The following is a 15,840-nucleotide window of genomic DNA, read 5'->3' on the forward strand; positions in this document are numbered from 1 at the left end:
CAGTTCCTCAAAGACCAATGTTCATTTCAACTAAATTTTAGAGGTCAACTCGTGGTTTTGAAACATTAATTCAATAACTTCTCAATCCAGACATGTCCATAATTTTCTGGGAGAACCACCCAAACAAATGTTTTATGAGGGAAGTGAGAACAAGTAAGCTGTTCATCTCAGACTCAATGTGAGTTCATATATCAAGATTAGTGTGTTAGCAGGCAGTTACTGCTGCAGCCATAATGTGAAAAGAGGCTGAAATGAAAACCTAGAACAGCCATCTATGATATGAGTTTGAAATGCCTGCCTTAGAGACTTTAAAAATTAAATGCCAATCAGCAATAGTAAAGCATCCCTTCAGGTAAGGGTACAATATAAACATGCAAATCTCCCACCTCCCTCCATGACCATCAACAGTAAATGACATTAACAGCCCCAACAATATGGAGATAAAGAACCCCTCCTTTTCCATGGCAATCACTGCTATACAATGAAAGCATGAGATCCAGTCCCCCCCCCCCCCCCCCATTGTGATCCCATTCCCTGGATTAGGGGGATATACATTTTTTAAAGACTGGTCCATATTTAATTGGTTTAATAATGCCACCTCCTTAAAAATGGGCCTGTGAAAAATCCTGCTGGACTCCGGGGTTTGCAAAATTGAAACCTCAACGCCACCAAGGCAGCAAGACTAAAAAGCCAGCAGTGTTCTTCAAGAGCTACAGGGAGATCCATTTATTTAACCCACTTATAGAATTAAAGGGACTCATGCCCATCACTACAAAATTTATGATTAGGTAGGAACCAAAACAGAAGTACCAGTCCATCGCTGGGAAAAATTTAGACTTCAATTACAATTGAGAATTGTTTTAGGAAAAATGTGAGAAAGATACTTCTCAGTCTGTGCCAACACTGGGGTTTGAAACCAGAATCCTTCCAATAAATTTAATATCCTTCTAATAGTTGGGCTCCAAGAAAATTAAGAGCTTCTCCATTGTTTTCCATTCTGAATTCCAGCAGTCATACTTTGCTCAAGGATGAAATGCAGTATATAAATGTTCCACCTTTGTTGGCTTGACCTCACAAAATTACACTTCCCAGACAGTGGATTAAAAAAATTAAGTTTAGAATTTTAATGCAACTACTAGTAATTTCACATTAGGTATAATTCATCCATTTACACACAAATATACCCAGATGAGAGGCACAGCATCACTGCCGAGTATTAAATATTCAAATACTACAATTTGTACAAACCCAAGTAAAAATTATATTTGCATAGCACATTACCCCATGTTGGAAGTGCTCAATTAAAACAGTCTAAATAAACCAATATTTAACTTACATAGTGATTGAACATGAACCCTCACCAATCTATTGCAGTTTTAGTAAAACTGCAAATCCCCCAAGCAACGGGACTACGTAGATGTTAGGCTTGTGCATCTCGGTTTTGAGCCATGTCGTAAAAAAACGTTTGTTAAACTGAACACTTAGACCCACGGTAGGTAGGGGTTGAGCGTGCCCTACGCTGGGATAAACACTGCATCCAGTACTGATCGGTTTTGCGCACAGTCGAACGGATACTGGCCAAGAAATTGGCAAAAGCGCATACAGAAAACGCTTGGTATAGACCAAGTTAGGGCAATGCGGCCCTCTAGTGGCTAAAATTCATAACTACAATTGATTGAGGTCTGCTCCAAGTTTAGCGAGAAGTGCCATCAACACTAATATATATATATATATATATATATATATATATATATATATATATATAGATATATATCTCAATACAATAGATTATATATTTATCTAAAAATTACTCCCCGAATAAAGCCAAGCGAAACTGGATTATAATAAACATCCAACATTCTCACCCTAGAGAAATCAAAACCCACTAAAAATATAGTTTAAACTTTAACAAAGCAAATCAGCAGGACATTGGACAGATTTTCCCCCTCGAGTTGCGGTTCCTTTTGTAGCTGCATTCGGGTGTAGCCCAGAGCAAATTGAGAGTTAATCGCGGGGTAAAAGTGCGTATAAAATCACTTTACTCGGAGTGCGGGTTTCACCTGAGAGGAAAAAAAAAATCACATCTCAAATCTGATAAGCCGCCTTGGCTAAAGTAGATAAGTTTGAATTTACCCAAAGTCAGTCATGAAATCATGGGGCGGTTAACAAAAATACCAAGACCGATCGCCTACCTGTCGCTCACCCCATCCCCCAACTTAACGCCAATCAAAACATACACGCGGTTTAGTAATAGACAGGCCTTTCCAGAATTCTTACCGCGAGTTGAAAAAAAAGTTAACCATCTTAATATACCTGGATTAGAGTGTGCGATATTAAATCTTAAATCGCACCGATCCCATACGCGAAAAATTAATGCATGTATTGCACAGACACTAAGAGCTCAATGTTAAAATTACTTATCGGTGCTTAAAAAGGCAGAGACGCGAGTACAAGTCCTCTACGTGCATCAGAGAATTAAAAGCAAAAGACCCATTTATAAAGTATTTAGGACTAAAGACAAAGGTACACTTGTTCCTTTAACAAAAACCAAACAACGTGATTATCTACTAAAACGATTCCATACGGTACGAAATTTTTAAATACTATACGTACATCATTCTTGCATTAACAGAATAGCTCTTTGACAGGATTTGGTGGCCCTTAAAAGGGCCTTTGGGATATACAAGAGGTAAGGAAGGGAGTTTAGTACTCCTGCGATTGCTGGGAGCTCTTCTTGCCCGACTTGCTGGTACTGACGGTACCCTGGCCACTCTTCTTAGGCAACAGAACAGCCTGAATATTAGGCAGCACTCCACCCTGAGCAATGGTGACACCGCCCAACAGCTTATTCAGCTCTTCATCATTACGAACAGCAAGCTGCAAATGGCGAGGGATGATACGAGTCTTCTTATTGTCCCGGGCCGCATTACCAGCGAGCTCAAGAATTTCAGCAGTCAGATACTCAAGAACAGCTGCTAAATAGACAGGAGCCCCAGCACCAACACGTTCGGCGTAATTCCCCTTCCTCAAAAGTCTATGCACACGGCCAACAGGAAACTGAAGACCAGCTCGAGATGAACGAGTCTTGGCCTTAGCCCTGGCTTTACCACCGGTCTTTCCTCTTCCAGACATTTCTAATCGATCACTTCCCTTCTCAAAAAATGAGAGCAAACTGAAGCTTACTAACGTAGAGACAAGATTTTATACCACCCACTGCACGATTCATCCTTCAAAGCTATTGGCTACTTCTCGCGTGTTCTGAATTCCATTGGCCAGGATACATTTCCGCATTCAGTTCTCGTATTTTGCATAATCATGAAAGGAAAAGTTAACCAATCAAATGGTGAGATTTCACGCGGTAAAGGCGGTCCTTTTTTAAACGAACAATTAACCTGTCAATCAACCTCCCGCCAGAATTCAAAAAAGTGAGCTGGGAAATCGGTGGTTTCCCGGTTGGCCTGCAGCTTCAGTCCTTGTCTTTGCCGGTGTCGTGTGTCAGGTGAACAGATTATTTTGTCTTTTTAGTTATGCCCTTTATCGTTAATGATAAATGGTAGTCGAAGAAGCCAAAAGAAAAAGATCATACTGCTCCAGTAATGAATAATAATTGCCATATATTTCATAGTGATTCTTTTAATGATGTCTGTGCATTATCAGAGCCAGGGCACGTGTTGCTTTTAAGCTACCAAGCTGCAATTTTGCAGCTAACAGGCACGTTAAACAGGATCGTCTCAGAAACCCTTCCCGGGCTTTCTAGAACTTTCTTCTGCATTCGAATGGCAGGCTGATATCACTTCCTGTGATTTATTGCTGCCATCTACTGAACAAAAGGCCTTATTCATTTACACGCACAGTTTCTATTGAGATTAAACCTTCCTGTGATAATAACTGAAAATGGTGGTGTATGATGTTAAACTTGGGGGAAAAAAAACATTTCACCTCCTCCAACATTGTTAGTAAAAACTGTTTGAGGCTGATAAATATTTAATACCGATATTCAGAACACTTTTCAGTATTTCATCGATCATTTTAAACTTTCGTTAATGGCAGATTCCAGATAGGAATGCGTTTTAAGACAACACTGCAGCTGATGCCGTTTATTTGAACGTGAAGCAGGAATTCGTCATGCCTCCCATTCGAGAGGAGTTGGGGAATGTCGGGCAGTTTTATTTCTGCAGGATCGAGCACCCCCTACTACCATCATGATGTGAGGGCCTATATTGACGAAAATCTGCCAAACACATGGATTGGGCACAAAAGTAGCCCTCGCGTTCACCACATCTCATGGTAATTGGCTTCTTTTATAAGTAGGGTCATGTCCAAGATAAGATTTATTTCACAAAACCGCAATGATCGATAAATTGAAAACATTCGATGAAAGAGAATGCGCCCAAATACCAAAATAAAAGATTTGTGATGTTTGCGAATCCATTGGTCGGTGTTTTCAGCAGTGCCTGGGCCAGAGCAGCCAGCAGTGCGAACACTTGTGATAACTGATTCCACATTTGTCTTCTTTAATTTGAATTATACAACTTTGATGTATCTTAATATATCTTATTTATAATAATTCAAAGTGTGTTTACGTTTTTGGGGACAGCCGGTATTTACTTTTAACCTATTTGTGTCAAATGGAGCTGGATTAGGGTCACTCTAAGCATTTCGTGTGTTTTTCCCCCTTTAAAAACATGCAAATTTATGGCTGGTGTAGTATCTGACTTTTCACATTCATCAGTGTTTTAAGAATCTCATTTTCAGTATAGGCTCGTACAGATGCGGTATGTAAGTGCACAGTAGGTGGTAGTGCATTCGGATAGTAAACAAGATTGATTTGAGTTGTATGTCTAATACAGCACCTTTCATGCTGAACGCCTTCGAAGGAACAGATTTATATATAAATGTAATGAATTACAGTATTATTATATACCAGTGGAAGGAAAGCTTGGACTCACTCAAGCCAGGCATAGATTGTACAAAACAAACCCCCATGCTCCACTTCCTCAGTCGTTTACTTCCATTCTCCAAAAAACCTCTACGTTGTGAGAAATTTAATTTTCGTTCTGTTTATTTTGTGCTGCTTTGTGTGAGGGTTTAAAGTTTTCCCATGTGTCTTTTCAAATGTTTCTGAAGGTGAAAACCTCTGGTCATGCTTGCATTTACTATCATGTTTACATTTATAAGTTTCTCTTTCTGCAACAAAAACTTAAAGCCCCTTCTGCCAATACATTTTTTCATATCTATCTATCTTCTAGAACGCCATGTTTGCAGTGTTTTTTCCCTTTAGAAGGTGCAATTGGAATGCAAATGCTCAACCATTCATTCTTGATATCCGCTGTCCCAATTCCCACAACCTTGCATTAGCATAAGCTGACATAGAAGAGGAAGAAAAAGAAATTATTCTGTATGACATCACCTTCCAAGTTTCACAGCTGAGCCACCCAGAATACAGCCTCAACCCCACAGATATATTTCTCTGTCCCTTCCTTCACCTTTTCCACCATCTCCCATTTAACTTTGGTATATGTGCCTTCTCAAACTCATTACCACTTCATTTGCCTCAGGTAGCAGCCCAGCAAGTGCCAAGTGTCTTTTATATGAGTCACAGTCAGTTCAACCCAACCCTTGCTGACTTTGGCAAGGACCAATTTGCTCCATTCTTTGATTTATTCTGTACAAACAACCCTGCACTTCTTGAAGAAGAGAAGAGCCTGGCATGGTTGCAGTTTGTAGAGACAGTTTCAATTGCTAAATAATTTTTTGCATTAGGAATTTATTTAAATAAGTTACAAGTGAAAACATTAACAATTTATGCCACCAGTATAGACATTTGCGGCAGTGCCAGGTCAAGGCTCAGTGGAGCAAATCACAGAGCAGGAGAGCACATTTCTGCTCTAATTTATGAAGTAGGGAATAAGAAACTCTAACTGAGTAACATAACTAGGAAGTGAACCCTAGTGAGACAACCGAGAAACCTAATTCCAGCCTTGTAACACTGACCTGAGATTTGCAGGCTAGTAAAGGGAAATGGGGAAAATAAAATTCCAACAATGGGTAAACCAAGAGAAAGGCCAAAAATCCTGTCAGAGAATTAGAAACTGGAAGTAATGTTTCCAGCCAAGATGAAAGCTGGGAGATAAAGCCCAGTGAAACCACAATTTTAGGAAGTTAAGAAAAGAAGCCATGATTTTAGTCAGGCAACAGAGGGGGGTTTGGGCAAACTAAGAGGGGCAAAAGTGTTGGGAGGCCACAATTCCAGTTAGATAGTTAAAACTGGGAGGCCATGATTCTGTTCAGAAGGACTTGGAAGTGAAAAAACTGGGATAAGGTCATTTCCATTACTAAACAAAGAAATAGGAGGCCACAAACCCAAGTGGACAATAAAGAATTAAGAAATCTACCACTCCAAAAGGGGAGCAGAGAACTGAGAGGCCATCATTTCAGTCAAGGTGCAATTTCACTAAAGCTGAGAGAAACAGTTCGGAGAAATGCTACTCAACTTAGGAAAAATAATTGGAAAGTGAAGCGCCTAATGAGAAAACTAAAAAATGTGATTTCAGTTGGGAAATACAGATTGGGATTCCCACTAATAATTGTGAATAAGGAAACTGAGGAACCACTGTTCCAGTCAAGCAGCAAAACAATTGGAATCAAGGAGTAGGATTGGAAGTTTAGCTCCAGTAATTAGACTGGGAAATGTGATTATACTCTGGGAAATCAGACTTGAATGTAACAATGCCAGTCAAGAAGTAAGACTGAGAGGTGACATCATAGAAGAGAACTGACATGTTGCTATCTCAAATTGGCAAAAAGGGACTGGGAGACCACAATTCCAGTCTGAAAAATATGGAAGCTGGAGACTACTACTATTCCAGTTGGACAATAGAACTGAGAAGCTGTGATTCTTGTCAGGGACCAGGGTCCACAAGAATCAATTCTTCATAGTTTAGTCCATATTGGATGGGTGTCTTAGTTTTCGTTGCTGCCAGCAGTCCCATTGGCACTAGACTTGCTCTTGGTTTTGGAGCGGAAGGAGAAGTGCTTGATGAGACGGCGGGAGAAGCTACCCGATTTTTTGCGTCCAGTCACACCTTCACTTACATTGGATACATCCTCATGAGACTGGCTGTACCCTGGCTCTTTTTGCCGATGCCTGCGCCGAAACAGGAGTTTTGTGCCACTCCGAAGGAAGCCCACTAGAAAAAGGGCAGCAAGGTTAACAGAATGGAATCATACATATAGTACACTGAATAGAACTTGTGTCCAGGGCATACCTTTGTGGTCTTTCAGGCTGCGTGTCTCCAGAGCTCCAGTTGAACCTGTCTCGGACTCCATGTCATCTACAGATGGACGCTCAGAAATGTCAGAAGGTGTTGTCTCATCTGGCTCCTGCAAGCCACTCTGGGAAGTGCTGAAATGCAGAGATTCTCTGCTGGACTCATGGCGTTGGTTATTTGCTCCAGGGGATGCACCAGGCTCTTCTTTCAGGGTATTGTCCATTGCCATAGCACAACCAATAGAAAGTACTGCTTCCTCTTCCATGATGGGCACCTACAGAGTAGCAGAGTTTACACAGGGATAGCTGACAAGACAGTGTAAAGAAGGATGCCACGTAAAAAGGCTTACCTTGGATACACCAGAAATGATCAGTGTGCTCCTCTTGGTGGGCGTCTTCTTGTTGACCTTGCTGGCTGACTCGGTCAGCTGGCGGATCGCTGTTTCAGACACAGGATCGAGGGAACTGGACTGCAGGCTTTCACCTGCAGATAAACATGAGATGAGTAGAAGGCCTTTTGTATATTCATTCCTGTTCACCCTCAGGTTACTGTGGTACTTACTGCTTTCTGACGTTACAGTGGTGTTTTCCGTCACTTCCACCCTTGAGGGTGAATCTGTCATGACAAAAGTGGTCAGTTGGTACAAAGCAGGTAAGTGTGTCACTGTAGCCCCCAACCCCACCAAATTCTAGTCTTACCTAGCTTTGGGTCCAGTTTAGGCCGAGACTGAATGGTAGTAACTGTGGTAACAATGGTGCCGTCGGGCATGATGGTCCGGTCCAGCTCCACCTTTTTACAAGTAGAGGAGCCAGTTTGTACCTCATGTGGCTCTGTATTGTCCACGTATAGAAGCTGAGAGGAGACAAAAAAAGTCCAGCTTTCTTAGATGCTACTGGTTTCAACTTTAGGTACACACTCTTCAATATATATATATATATTTTGCACTCACCTCCAGGGACACAGTGCCCAGCATCCTCTCCCCAGGTGCAGCATATAAAGATACAACTTGTTGGCCCGTTGGCCATTGGCTCGAGGGATCCAACGCAAGGGTAGCCAGGCCTGGCAAGAAGTCTAGAAAGGAAAAGGCATTTTCATTAGTGATGTGTGCTATAAATGCCTCCATCAGAATTCAAACCAGCCTCTTGTGAGTCATGAGGATAAGAAATCCAGCAAGTTCTTTGGTCAAAGGGAGGCACTCCCCTTTACTTATATTGTACTAGCTGATATACCCACCATTGCCTGGGAGGGAAATAGTGGGTTTTCTTTAATTGTTTGAGAAAAATATAATTAAAAAAACTCAACTTTAAAAATAAAAATAAATTAACAAACAATGAACACTCACTAATGTGCTTGTCTTGCAGTCCTGCATGTATGTTATCATCCAGTTGATGCTCAGAACTGGCCAACTCCATTTAATTTCAAAAGCAACAGGGCCATGCTGGTGCTCAAACATTAAGAATGCTGGCAGTCACCTCCATTTCGCCCTCTGGTGGTCATTCCGAGTGTCAACTGGATGATGACATGCATACAAGACAACAAGATCTCCCCCCACCCTACCCAGAAGGGGGTGGGTTAGGGTTGATTTCACCCTACAGTAGTTTTAGTTGACCAATGAGAAACGTGTACCAAGTTTCATGAAAATCATTCCAGCCGTTCGGAAGTGACGCTGAAACATACATACACACACATACACTGACTTATATATATATATATATATATATATATATATATATATATATATATATATATATATACTATTCAAGTAGATACTGATGAACACAAAGCACTAGGAATTGCCCAGCCCTTTTACCCAGGAACAGTCACCACAGAAGTGTAGTCCATCCATTACATGGGCCACTTAATCACAGCAGGATATGCACCCTGGCAACCTCTAGGATGGCAGTCTGATGATGGTGCACATATACATACTGTATGAGCAATTACAAGTCTTGTGCCTTGAAAGGATGTGGAAAGTGTGTGTCCTAAACTTACTCATCAGTGTGCTACATGAGGCAGACTGTTACAAACTTGGAAATGCTGCTTCAGAACAGCATCCATAATATAGGCATGTAATGCCTTTGATTGCCCACAGCCCTGACATCACCCATTTCCCAAGTCATCGATAGCCATGACTGGGATAAACTGGTGCAATGATGACACAAACAAGCAAAGCCTGGAGCACCATAGTATTTAGTGTAATTTTATTCCTTTTAAATCAGGCAATGTGCACAAACATGCAGTGCAGTCTCCAATAAGTAAAATAATCCAAAATAAAAACAGTGCTCATTGTGAAGGTTAAAATTCATAAATAATATCTCTTTAAAAACAAGACATCTTCATTAAAAGTCAGTGCCATGAAAACAAGGAAATATCTTGTCTGTATTGGGAAGTGGTGACACAACGCACACTTGACAACTCGCACACACGGTGGGAGCCATTTTACTTCAGCTCCACCTTTGGCTTTGCACACAGCAATGCCTTTTAATTCCCTTCCCTCCGGACCCTTTACTTTGTCAAGCCTTCTAGCAGTTACTGCTCCTTTTAAGTGCACAACAGCTCCGGCCACTAAACCACCCAAAGGCTCCTAAAGGTGCACTGTCACTCTGTGGTCCTCTGACAACTTTGCTCCTCCTGTTCTCGCATCTTCTTTTGAATGCTCACTTGATGTTCCTCTTTCTCTTTTCAATCTTTCTTTTCCGTAAAAAAAAAAAAAAAATTCCATAGCTGCACAGCTTTGCAGCGGTGTGCACCCACACCCACAAGCCAAAGCCACATTGTTTTTACTGCACTGCCACAGACCCCTAACGCAGAGCACCACAAGGCAATATACTCCACTGTTCCTTTATGTGGTTAACTCAACATACACAGAGTCTCTATTACTTGTGTTAGGAACTTAATTCCTCCACACTGCCTTACATTAGACTAATGGATCTTTCACAAAGAAATTAAAATCCAATTTAAGCAAATGTTTAGTAGGCAGGATTATTTAACAATCATGTACAAAGAGGTGAAGACAAGCAGAAAGAGCATGGAGTGAAATGTGTGCTACAAGTGCAGGACCATCCCCTCCAGGATATGTGCCTACTAGAGACCTGGCATCATGTAATGATCATACTAAGACTTCAGACACAAGATAGTGTATTGACTTACACGCTGATCCCAGCATGCTGCGCTCCATCAGCCTGATCTTGAGTTCACTTGTTTTGGCTCCCACCACCCTGAAAGCATAAAAGGCAAAGCCTGAATGAGCAGATAAGCTTAAAGAAACAATGACACCCATTGCCCCACCCCGCCCCGCCCCACCCGTCCTGTTACAGGGCGAAGTCCTCGTTCCAGTCCAGATCTGGCGTTGGCAGCTGGAAGCTTGTGCTCCTCTGCTGGGTAGGGTGGTCCAGCTCCAGAATGCAGCACAGCTCTCTTTGGCCTATGTGGATACAGCACACATGAAGCCTCTGCCATGGGGCACATGATAAAGGTGACTCTCAATTTTGATAGCACTCACCCCTGTCTTTGATCCCAAAGATGTTGCAGGCTCTCAGCTGTTGAATGCGCAGTGCAGTTGTGATTGGTCTTCCTTCCCATTCAGAGTGGAGCCTTTGGTCCTGTGAAAGGAAAAGTCACAGAAAAAAGTCTCAGACAGCATTTGCTACTAAAAGGTGCTTTAAGTGGACTTGCACCAAGGAAGAGGAAATGGGAGACGGCAAGCACTACAGACAACAGACAAGGTGATGGCAAGACAGATATGGATCATAAACGTAGGATAAGCATGGAAGAACAAGCGATAGAGACTGTGGTGGGCTGAAAAGGTGTGAGCAAAGTTAGCACCAGCAGAAAGCAGTTGAAGTTGAGATAGATATCAGAGGTGAAGAAGACTGCCATCACGAGGAAGCTGGATGTGGTTTTAAAAAGAGATGTCAGTGACCCAGAATGATGAGGATAGAATATCTAGTACATAATTTTAGAAGCTCGAGCAAGCATCTCTTACCAGGGAAGTGGACACACTGGCTCTTAGGTTGATAACCATTGCAGGTTGAGTGCTAATGATGGTATCCTCCACCAGCTCACGGATAATATCCATGTCCACCTTATTATCACTTCCCTGGCAAATGGAAGTTTACTCAAATCAGTAGAAAGCTCCCATAGCTCAACTGAAAACCAAGTCTTAGTAATCACTGACCTCTCTCTGCAGTAGGCATGGCTTGACAGTAAGACAGAGAAGAGGGCGTTCAGAGAATGTCCATGACACTAATAGACCCTCGTCCATTGTCTCCTCTAGACAAACTTGCAGCTGTCAAAACAAGAGGGGACCATTAAGCCACCCCCAAAAACACCAGTGAAAACTGAAAAAAGGTCATACAGCCAGCCAGCACTAGGATGCTGGGATACCTGAGCCTGCAGTGGTGCTATGGAAACAAGATAAGTATCCATAGAAACAGCAGCCGGTGATTGCTGTGTAACTGTCACCGTGAGTGTTACCACATCTACTGCAACCTGGCACTGAAGCACCTGAATGAGGAGTGAGGGAGAGTTAAATCAGTGTGAATTCTATGGGGACAAGAAAAGGCAAATGGGATTCACCACACTTACCATGCTGTGGCCACACTGCTCACTGGAAAGCACTTGGCTGATGGCAGCAGTGGACGGGAGTTGCAGACTGTTCTCAAAAGTGATCTGAATGGAACTCTGAAAGATAAAATAATTAGGTCATGCTGACTGTAACAAAAGAAAATGCAAGACCACCCTCCCCTTCAAAATGCAAATACTAGCGGGATTTAGAGGCATGCATGCCAAAGGAGTGGTTTATGTCAGGCAGGAAGGGCCAATGGGCTGGAATTGCTAAAATAAGGAGGGGAAACTGCAGTCAGGGCAAAAAGACAGCAGGGTGGGCTAAGGGGCGTGGACTAGAATTAGTGGGAGGGGTCGGAAGGTGGGCTGTATGAAAAAGGATTCGGGAAGATTATTAATGAGTGGGCTCTGGGGAGTGGACTCAAATTAAGGGGCCGGCAGGGTGGTCTCACGACTGGGATCTTTGAATGGGTCAAATCTACCGGAAGGACGTCCCAACAATACAAGTCTCCACACACGCACGACCGGTGCACATGCATTCCCATGCAGCGGCTCATCCCCAGACACTCACCCCTATCCGACACGCCTGCTCATTGAGCGCTTGAACCCAAGTGCGCTGCCAGTTCTCACGGAAAGACTTGAAGGAGAAAAGCGATACGAGCAACTCCCTTAGAGCAAGGTGCGATTCCCCATCCGCTCGCAGCACAGACCCCCACAGCCCATTGGAATCTCCCCGCCTGCCCCAGCGGCCCCACATGCTGACAGAAAAGCGGAGCAGCCAGGTGAACAGGGTGAATAGAGATACGAGGAAAAGCGCGATGAGGAGCGGCCAAATCCCGGCGTGCAGCTCCATGGTGGATGCGAGCGAGAAAGTCGCAACGTCGTTACACGCAGCCAGGCCCCCATCGGTAGTGGGGAACCCACCGCACAACCACAGCTCCCAGTATGCGCGGGTGACGTCACACCGGCCCAATAGCCGCTGCGCAGGCGCGTCCACGAGAGCTCGCGACCGTGGACCGGGTAGGCTTGGCTCTACTGCACATGCTCTAAACACGACAGGTGTGTATGGAATGCCGTTTGGGTCAAAAATGTTTTTGTGTGTCCGCATTACGATTCAAACGACATTCGAATGCAATACTTGTGGAGGGGACGCTGGCGCACGGATGTTGCTGCCACTCTTCCCTGTTATCCACACTTTTCGTTTCAGTTCCATAGCACCCAAACTTTGGAATGACATCCCAAAATTAATTAGATCAGCTGACTCCGTTAATTCTTTTAAAAAACAACTTTAAACTCCTCTATTTAGGAAGGCTTTTAACTTAATCTTAACATTCTGCCCTTTCTTTAAGTTTACCTCTCTGTCCAGGTGTTCAGGATAATTTGTGTGTCTGTTATATCACAAATTAGATTATTTGTTAGGTTTTTCTTTTAGTATTGAATTTAGTATTTTACTCTGGTTTATTGTCCTTTATTCTATTTAATGCTTTGTTATCTGTTTCATTGTTCTATTCAGGAAAACATTTGTATCCAATGTTACATATACCCTGCTGTTTTTTTCTAAGACTGTGAAGCGCCTTGAGCATGGGAAAGGCGCTATATAAATAAAATGTATTATTATTATTTGGTACCTTGTGTGTGTGTGTGTGTGTGTGTGTGTATAGATCAGGGGTAGGCAACGTCGGTCCTGGTGAGCCGCAGTATGTGCAGGTTTTTGTTCCAACCCAGTTCCTTAACGAGAACTCAATTATTGCTGATGAAGCACATATTGCTTAAGTGACATTTTGATGCTTCATTTTAGTGGTCTCGCTTGTTAAGGTTCTCCAACCTTAATTGCTTATTTCAATCTTAAACTGCTGCACTCAGTGTTTTAATTGCTCCTTATTAGCAATAAGATGTAAAAGACAAAGCAGCCAGCAGTTCTCCAGCTAGCTTTTTTCCAATTACATCTGTGTGTGTTCATCATGCACTGTTTGATTTAATAAAACACTTAATAGAAAAATGTGACAGACTGAAAATGATCTGTTTTAGGCTTCATATCATTTGGATGATATCCTTGGAAAGGAAAAAAATCTACGATATAAGAGCCTTACATTGCACAGACTAACAAGCCATAAAATTAAATAAGGTCTGAGATTGGCAATGATTGGTTTCTAATTAAGCAATTGGGTTGGAATGAAAACCTGTAGCCACTGCGGCTCACCAGGACCGACGTTACCTACCCCTGGTATAGATATATATAAATAATAGTTTTAGTTCGATTTAAAGGATATCTGTCAAAAACTGGTAATACTTTTTTTATTAAACATTTACAGCAACTAAAAACACTAGAGCACGTAACTTCAAACAAAAACAACCAGGGGTACGGAATAAAAAGAAATACGGTTTATGAAAAAGTTATTTAAATAAGGATAAATTCTTCATTGCTTTACTAATTTTACAATCTGAAATAGTCCATAGATGCATTTTTACATCCATTTTAAAGTCTTCAAACACCGCGCCAAAATAATAGTTATGTTAATTACAGAGTAGTGTATTATTTTCAATGGGGTTGTAGATAACATCTGTTTTTTCAAAAACAATATCCACAGTAGTCTTTCCAAAAATTCTTAATATTGACATGACTTTTAAGAAGAGTGAATTGTTGTTTCTTTTAAGATTGCATATATTTATTTGTAATTAGTATTTTTCTGATAATGAGTAATTATTACATTCACAAAGCCAAATGGTCTTATAATGTTTCTTGTTTTGGAATTTTTAAAATAGAGTTCCAGTTTCATTTTCACTCTGTACTTAAGTTAAAGACAATTGGTATTTGTAAAATCTGTTTACTTGAGAAATTTCATTTGTAAATAACTGCCAATATTCAGTAACTTGCATATTTTAAAGATCTTGCTACTCTTTTTTGTTTATAGGTATTATCGATGTTAGAATAAAAATATATTAAAAACTGATTTTTTTTCAATGAGATGTTTTAGTTTTTTTATTTTCAACACATTTGCAAACATTTCTAATATCCTTTCTTTGCTTTGTCATTCTAGGGTACTGAGTTTTGCTTGATGTGGAGAAATAATTAATTGAAATGATTTTAGCACAAGGCTGCAGCACAGCCAAATATGAGAAAGTGAAGGGTCCGAAGATTTTGTGTACTCACTGTATGTACTGCATTATCATATTCTTCTTTATTAATCTCTACTTTTCCCTGCCTTCTTTACCGGTTTTCCTGTTATGGCATTTTGCACCACCGCCATCTGATCAAAGTCCTGCGCAGCCGCCTGTGATGTTGGAATGAATGTGGATGCTCCAACTGTCGATGAGGCCCACTGCATCAAATCGAATAGGATAAAGTCGTGATGGTTTTCACTTCCCATAATTTGTAAACAGTTTGTCTTAGAATAGAACGATAAATTACAAACTGCATTCCCATGGTTTTCTGTTTCTCTCCAAACTGATGAGTGCTTAGAACAGGGGTAGGCAATGTCGGTCCTGGTGAGCCGCAGTATGTGCAGGTTTTTGTTCCAACCCAGTTTCTTAATGAGAACTCAATTATTGCTGATGAAGCACATTTTGCTTAAGTGACATTTTGATGCTTCATTTTAGTGGTCTCGCTTGTTAAGGTTCTCCAACCTTAATTGCTTATTTCAATCTTAAACTGCTGCATTCAGTGTTTTAATTGCTCCTTATTAGCAATAGGACGTAAAAGACAAAGCAGCCAGCAGTTCTCCAGCTAGCTTTTTTCCAATTACATATGCGAGTGTTCATCCTGCACTGTTTGATTTAATAAAACACTTAATAGAAAAATGTGACAGACTGAAAATGATCTGTTTTAGGCTTCAAATCATTTGGATGATATCCTTGGAAAGGAAAAAAATCTACAATATAAGAGCCTTTACATTGCACAGACTAACAAGCCATAAAATTAAATAAGGTCTGAGATTGGCAATGATTGGTTTCTAATTAAGCAATTGGGTTGGAATGAAAACCTGTAGCAACTGCGGCTCACCAG

At 41.4% G+C, this 15,840-nt stretch overlaps 2 protein-coding genes across 4 annotated transcripts; both read right to left on the minus strand.

The window, feature by feature from the left end:
* Positions 1-1,100: 1,100 nt before the first annotated feature.
* On the minus strand, positions 1,101-3,375 carry LOC114656910 (histone H2AX). The gene has a single exon (XM_028808516.2). It carries the CDS (start codon positions 3,130-3,132, stop codon positions 2,704-2,706), a length of 429 nt encoding a protein of 142 aa, XP_028664349.1. The 5' UTR covers positions 3,133-3,375; the 3' UTR covers positions 1,101-2,703.
* A 3,433-nt stretch (positions 3,376-6,808) lies between these two features.
* c2cd2l (c2cd2 like) lies at positions 6,809-12,876 on the minus strand. 3 transcript variants are annotated; one of them, XM_028808518.2, is made up of 14 exons: positions 12,409-12,871; positions 11,859-11,954; positions 11,658-11,777; positions 11,449-11,559; positions 11,257-11,370; positions 10,774-10,873; positions 10,587-10,695; positions 10,422-10,489; positions 8,221-8,342; positions 7,970-8,123; positions 7,833-7,886; positions 7,621-7,754; positions 7,269-7,545; positions 6,809-7,190 (listed from the first exon to the last, which is right to left on the minus strand). In XM_028808518.2, the coding sequence occupies exons 1-14, from the start codon at positions 12,688-12,690 to the stop codon at positions 6,964-6,966; spliced, it is 1,968 nt and encodes a 655-aa protein (XP_028664351.2). In that variant the 5' UTR covers positions 12,691-12,871; the 3' UTR covers positions 6,809-6,963. The 3 variants fall into 3 exon arrangements, with proteins under 3 accessions (XP_028664351.2, XP_051787532.1, XP_028664350.2); XM_051931572.1 differs by having other exon boundaries at positions 7,621-7,886; positions 12,762-12,876; XM_028808517.2 differs by having other exon boundaries at positions 7,621-7,886; positions 12,409-12,873.
* Positions 12,877-15,840: the final 2,964 nt, after the last annotated feature.

Source organism: Erpetoichthys calabaricus, chromosome 9 (genome assembly GCF_900747795.2).
Source record: "Erpetoichthys calabaricus chromosome 9, fErpCal1.3, whole genome shotgun sequence".
NCBI classification, from domain to species: Eukaryota; Metazoa; Chordata; class Cladistia; order Polypteriformes; family Polypteridae; genus Erpetoichthys; species Erpetoichthys calabaricus.

What these genes read in the sequence shown, in the direction of transcription:
- c2cd2l (XM_028808517.2), bottom strand. Translation starts at nt 12,690, where the DNA reads ATGGAGCTGCACGCCGGGATTTGGCCGCTCCTCATCGCGCTTTTCCTC. An exon ending in TGGAACGAGGACTTCGCCCT is followed by an intron (nt 10,490 to 10,586) that starts GTAACAGGACGG and finishes TTATGCTTTCAG; the next exon opens with GGTGGTGGGAGCCAAAACAA. An exon ending in TCATTTCTGGTGTATCCAAG is followed by an intron (nt 7,546 to 7,620) that starts GTAAGCCTTTTT and finishes GCTACTCTGTAG; the next exon opens with GTGCCCATCATGGAAGAGGA.
- LOC114656910 (XM_028808516.2), bottom strand. Translation starts at nt 3,132, where the DNA reads ATGTCTGGAAGAGGAAAGACCGGTGGTAAAGCCAGGGCTAAGGCCAAG.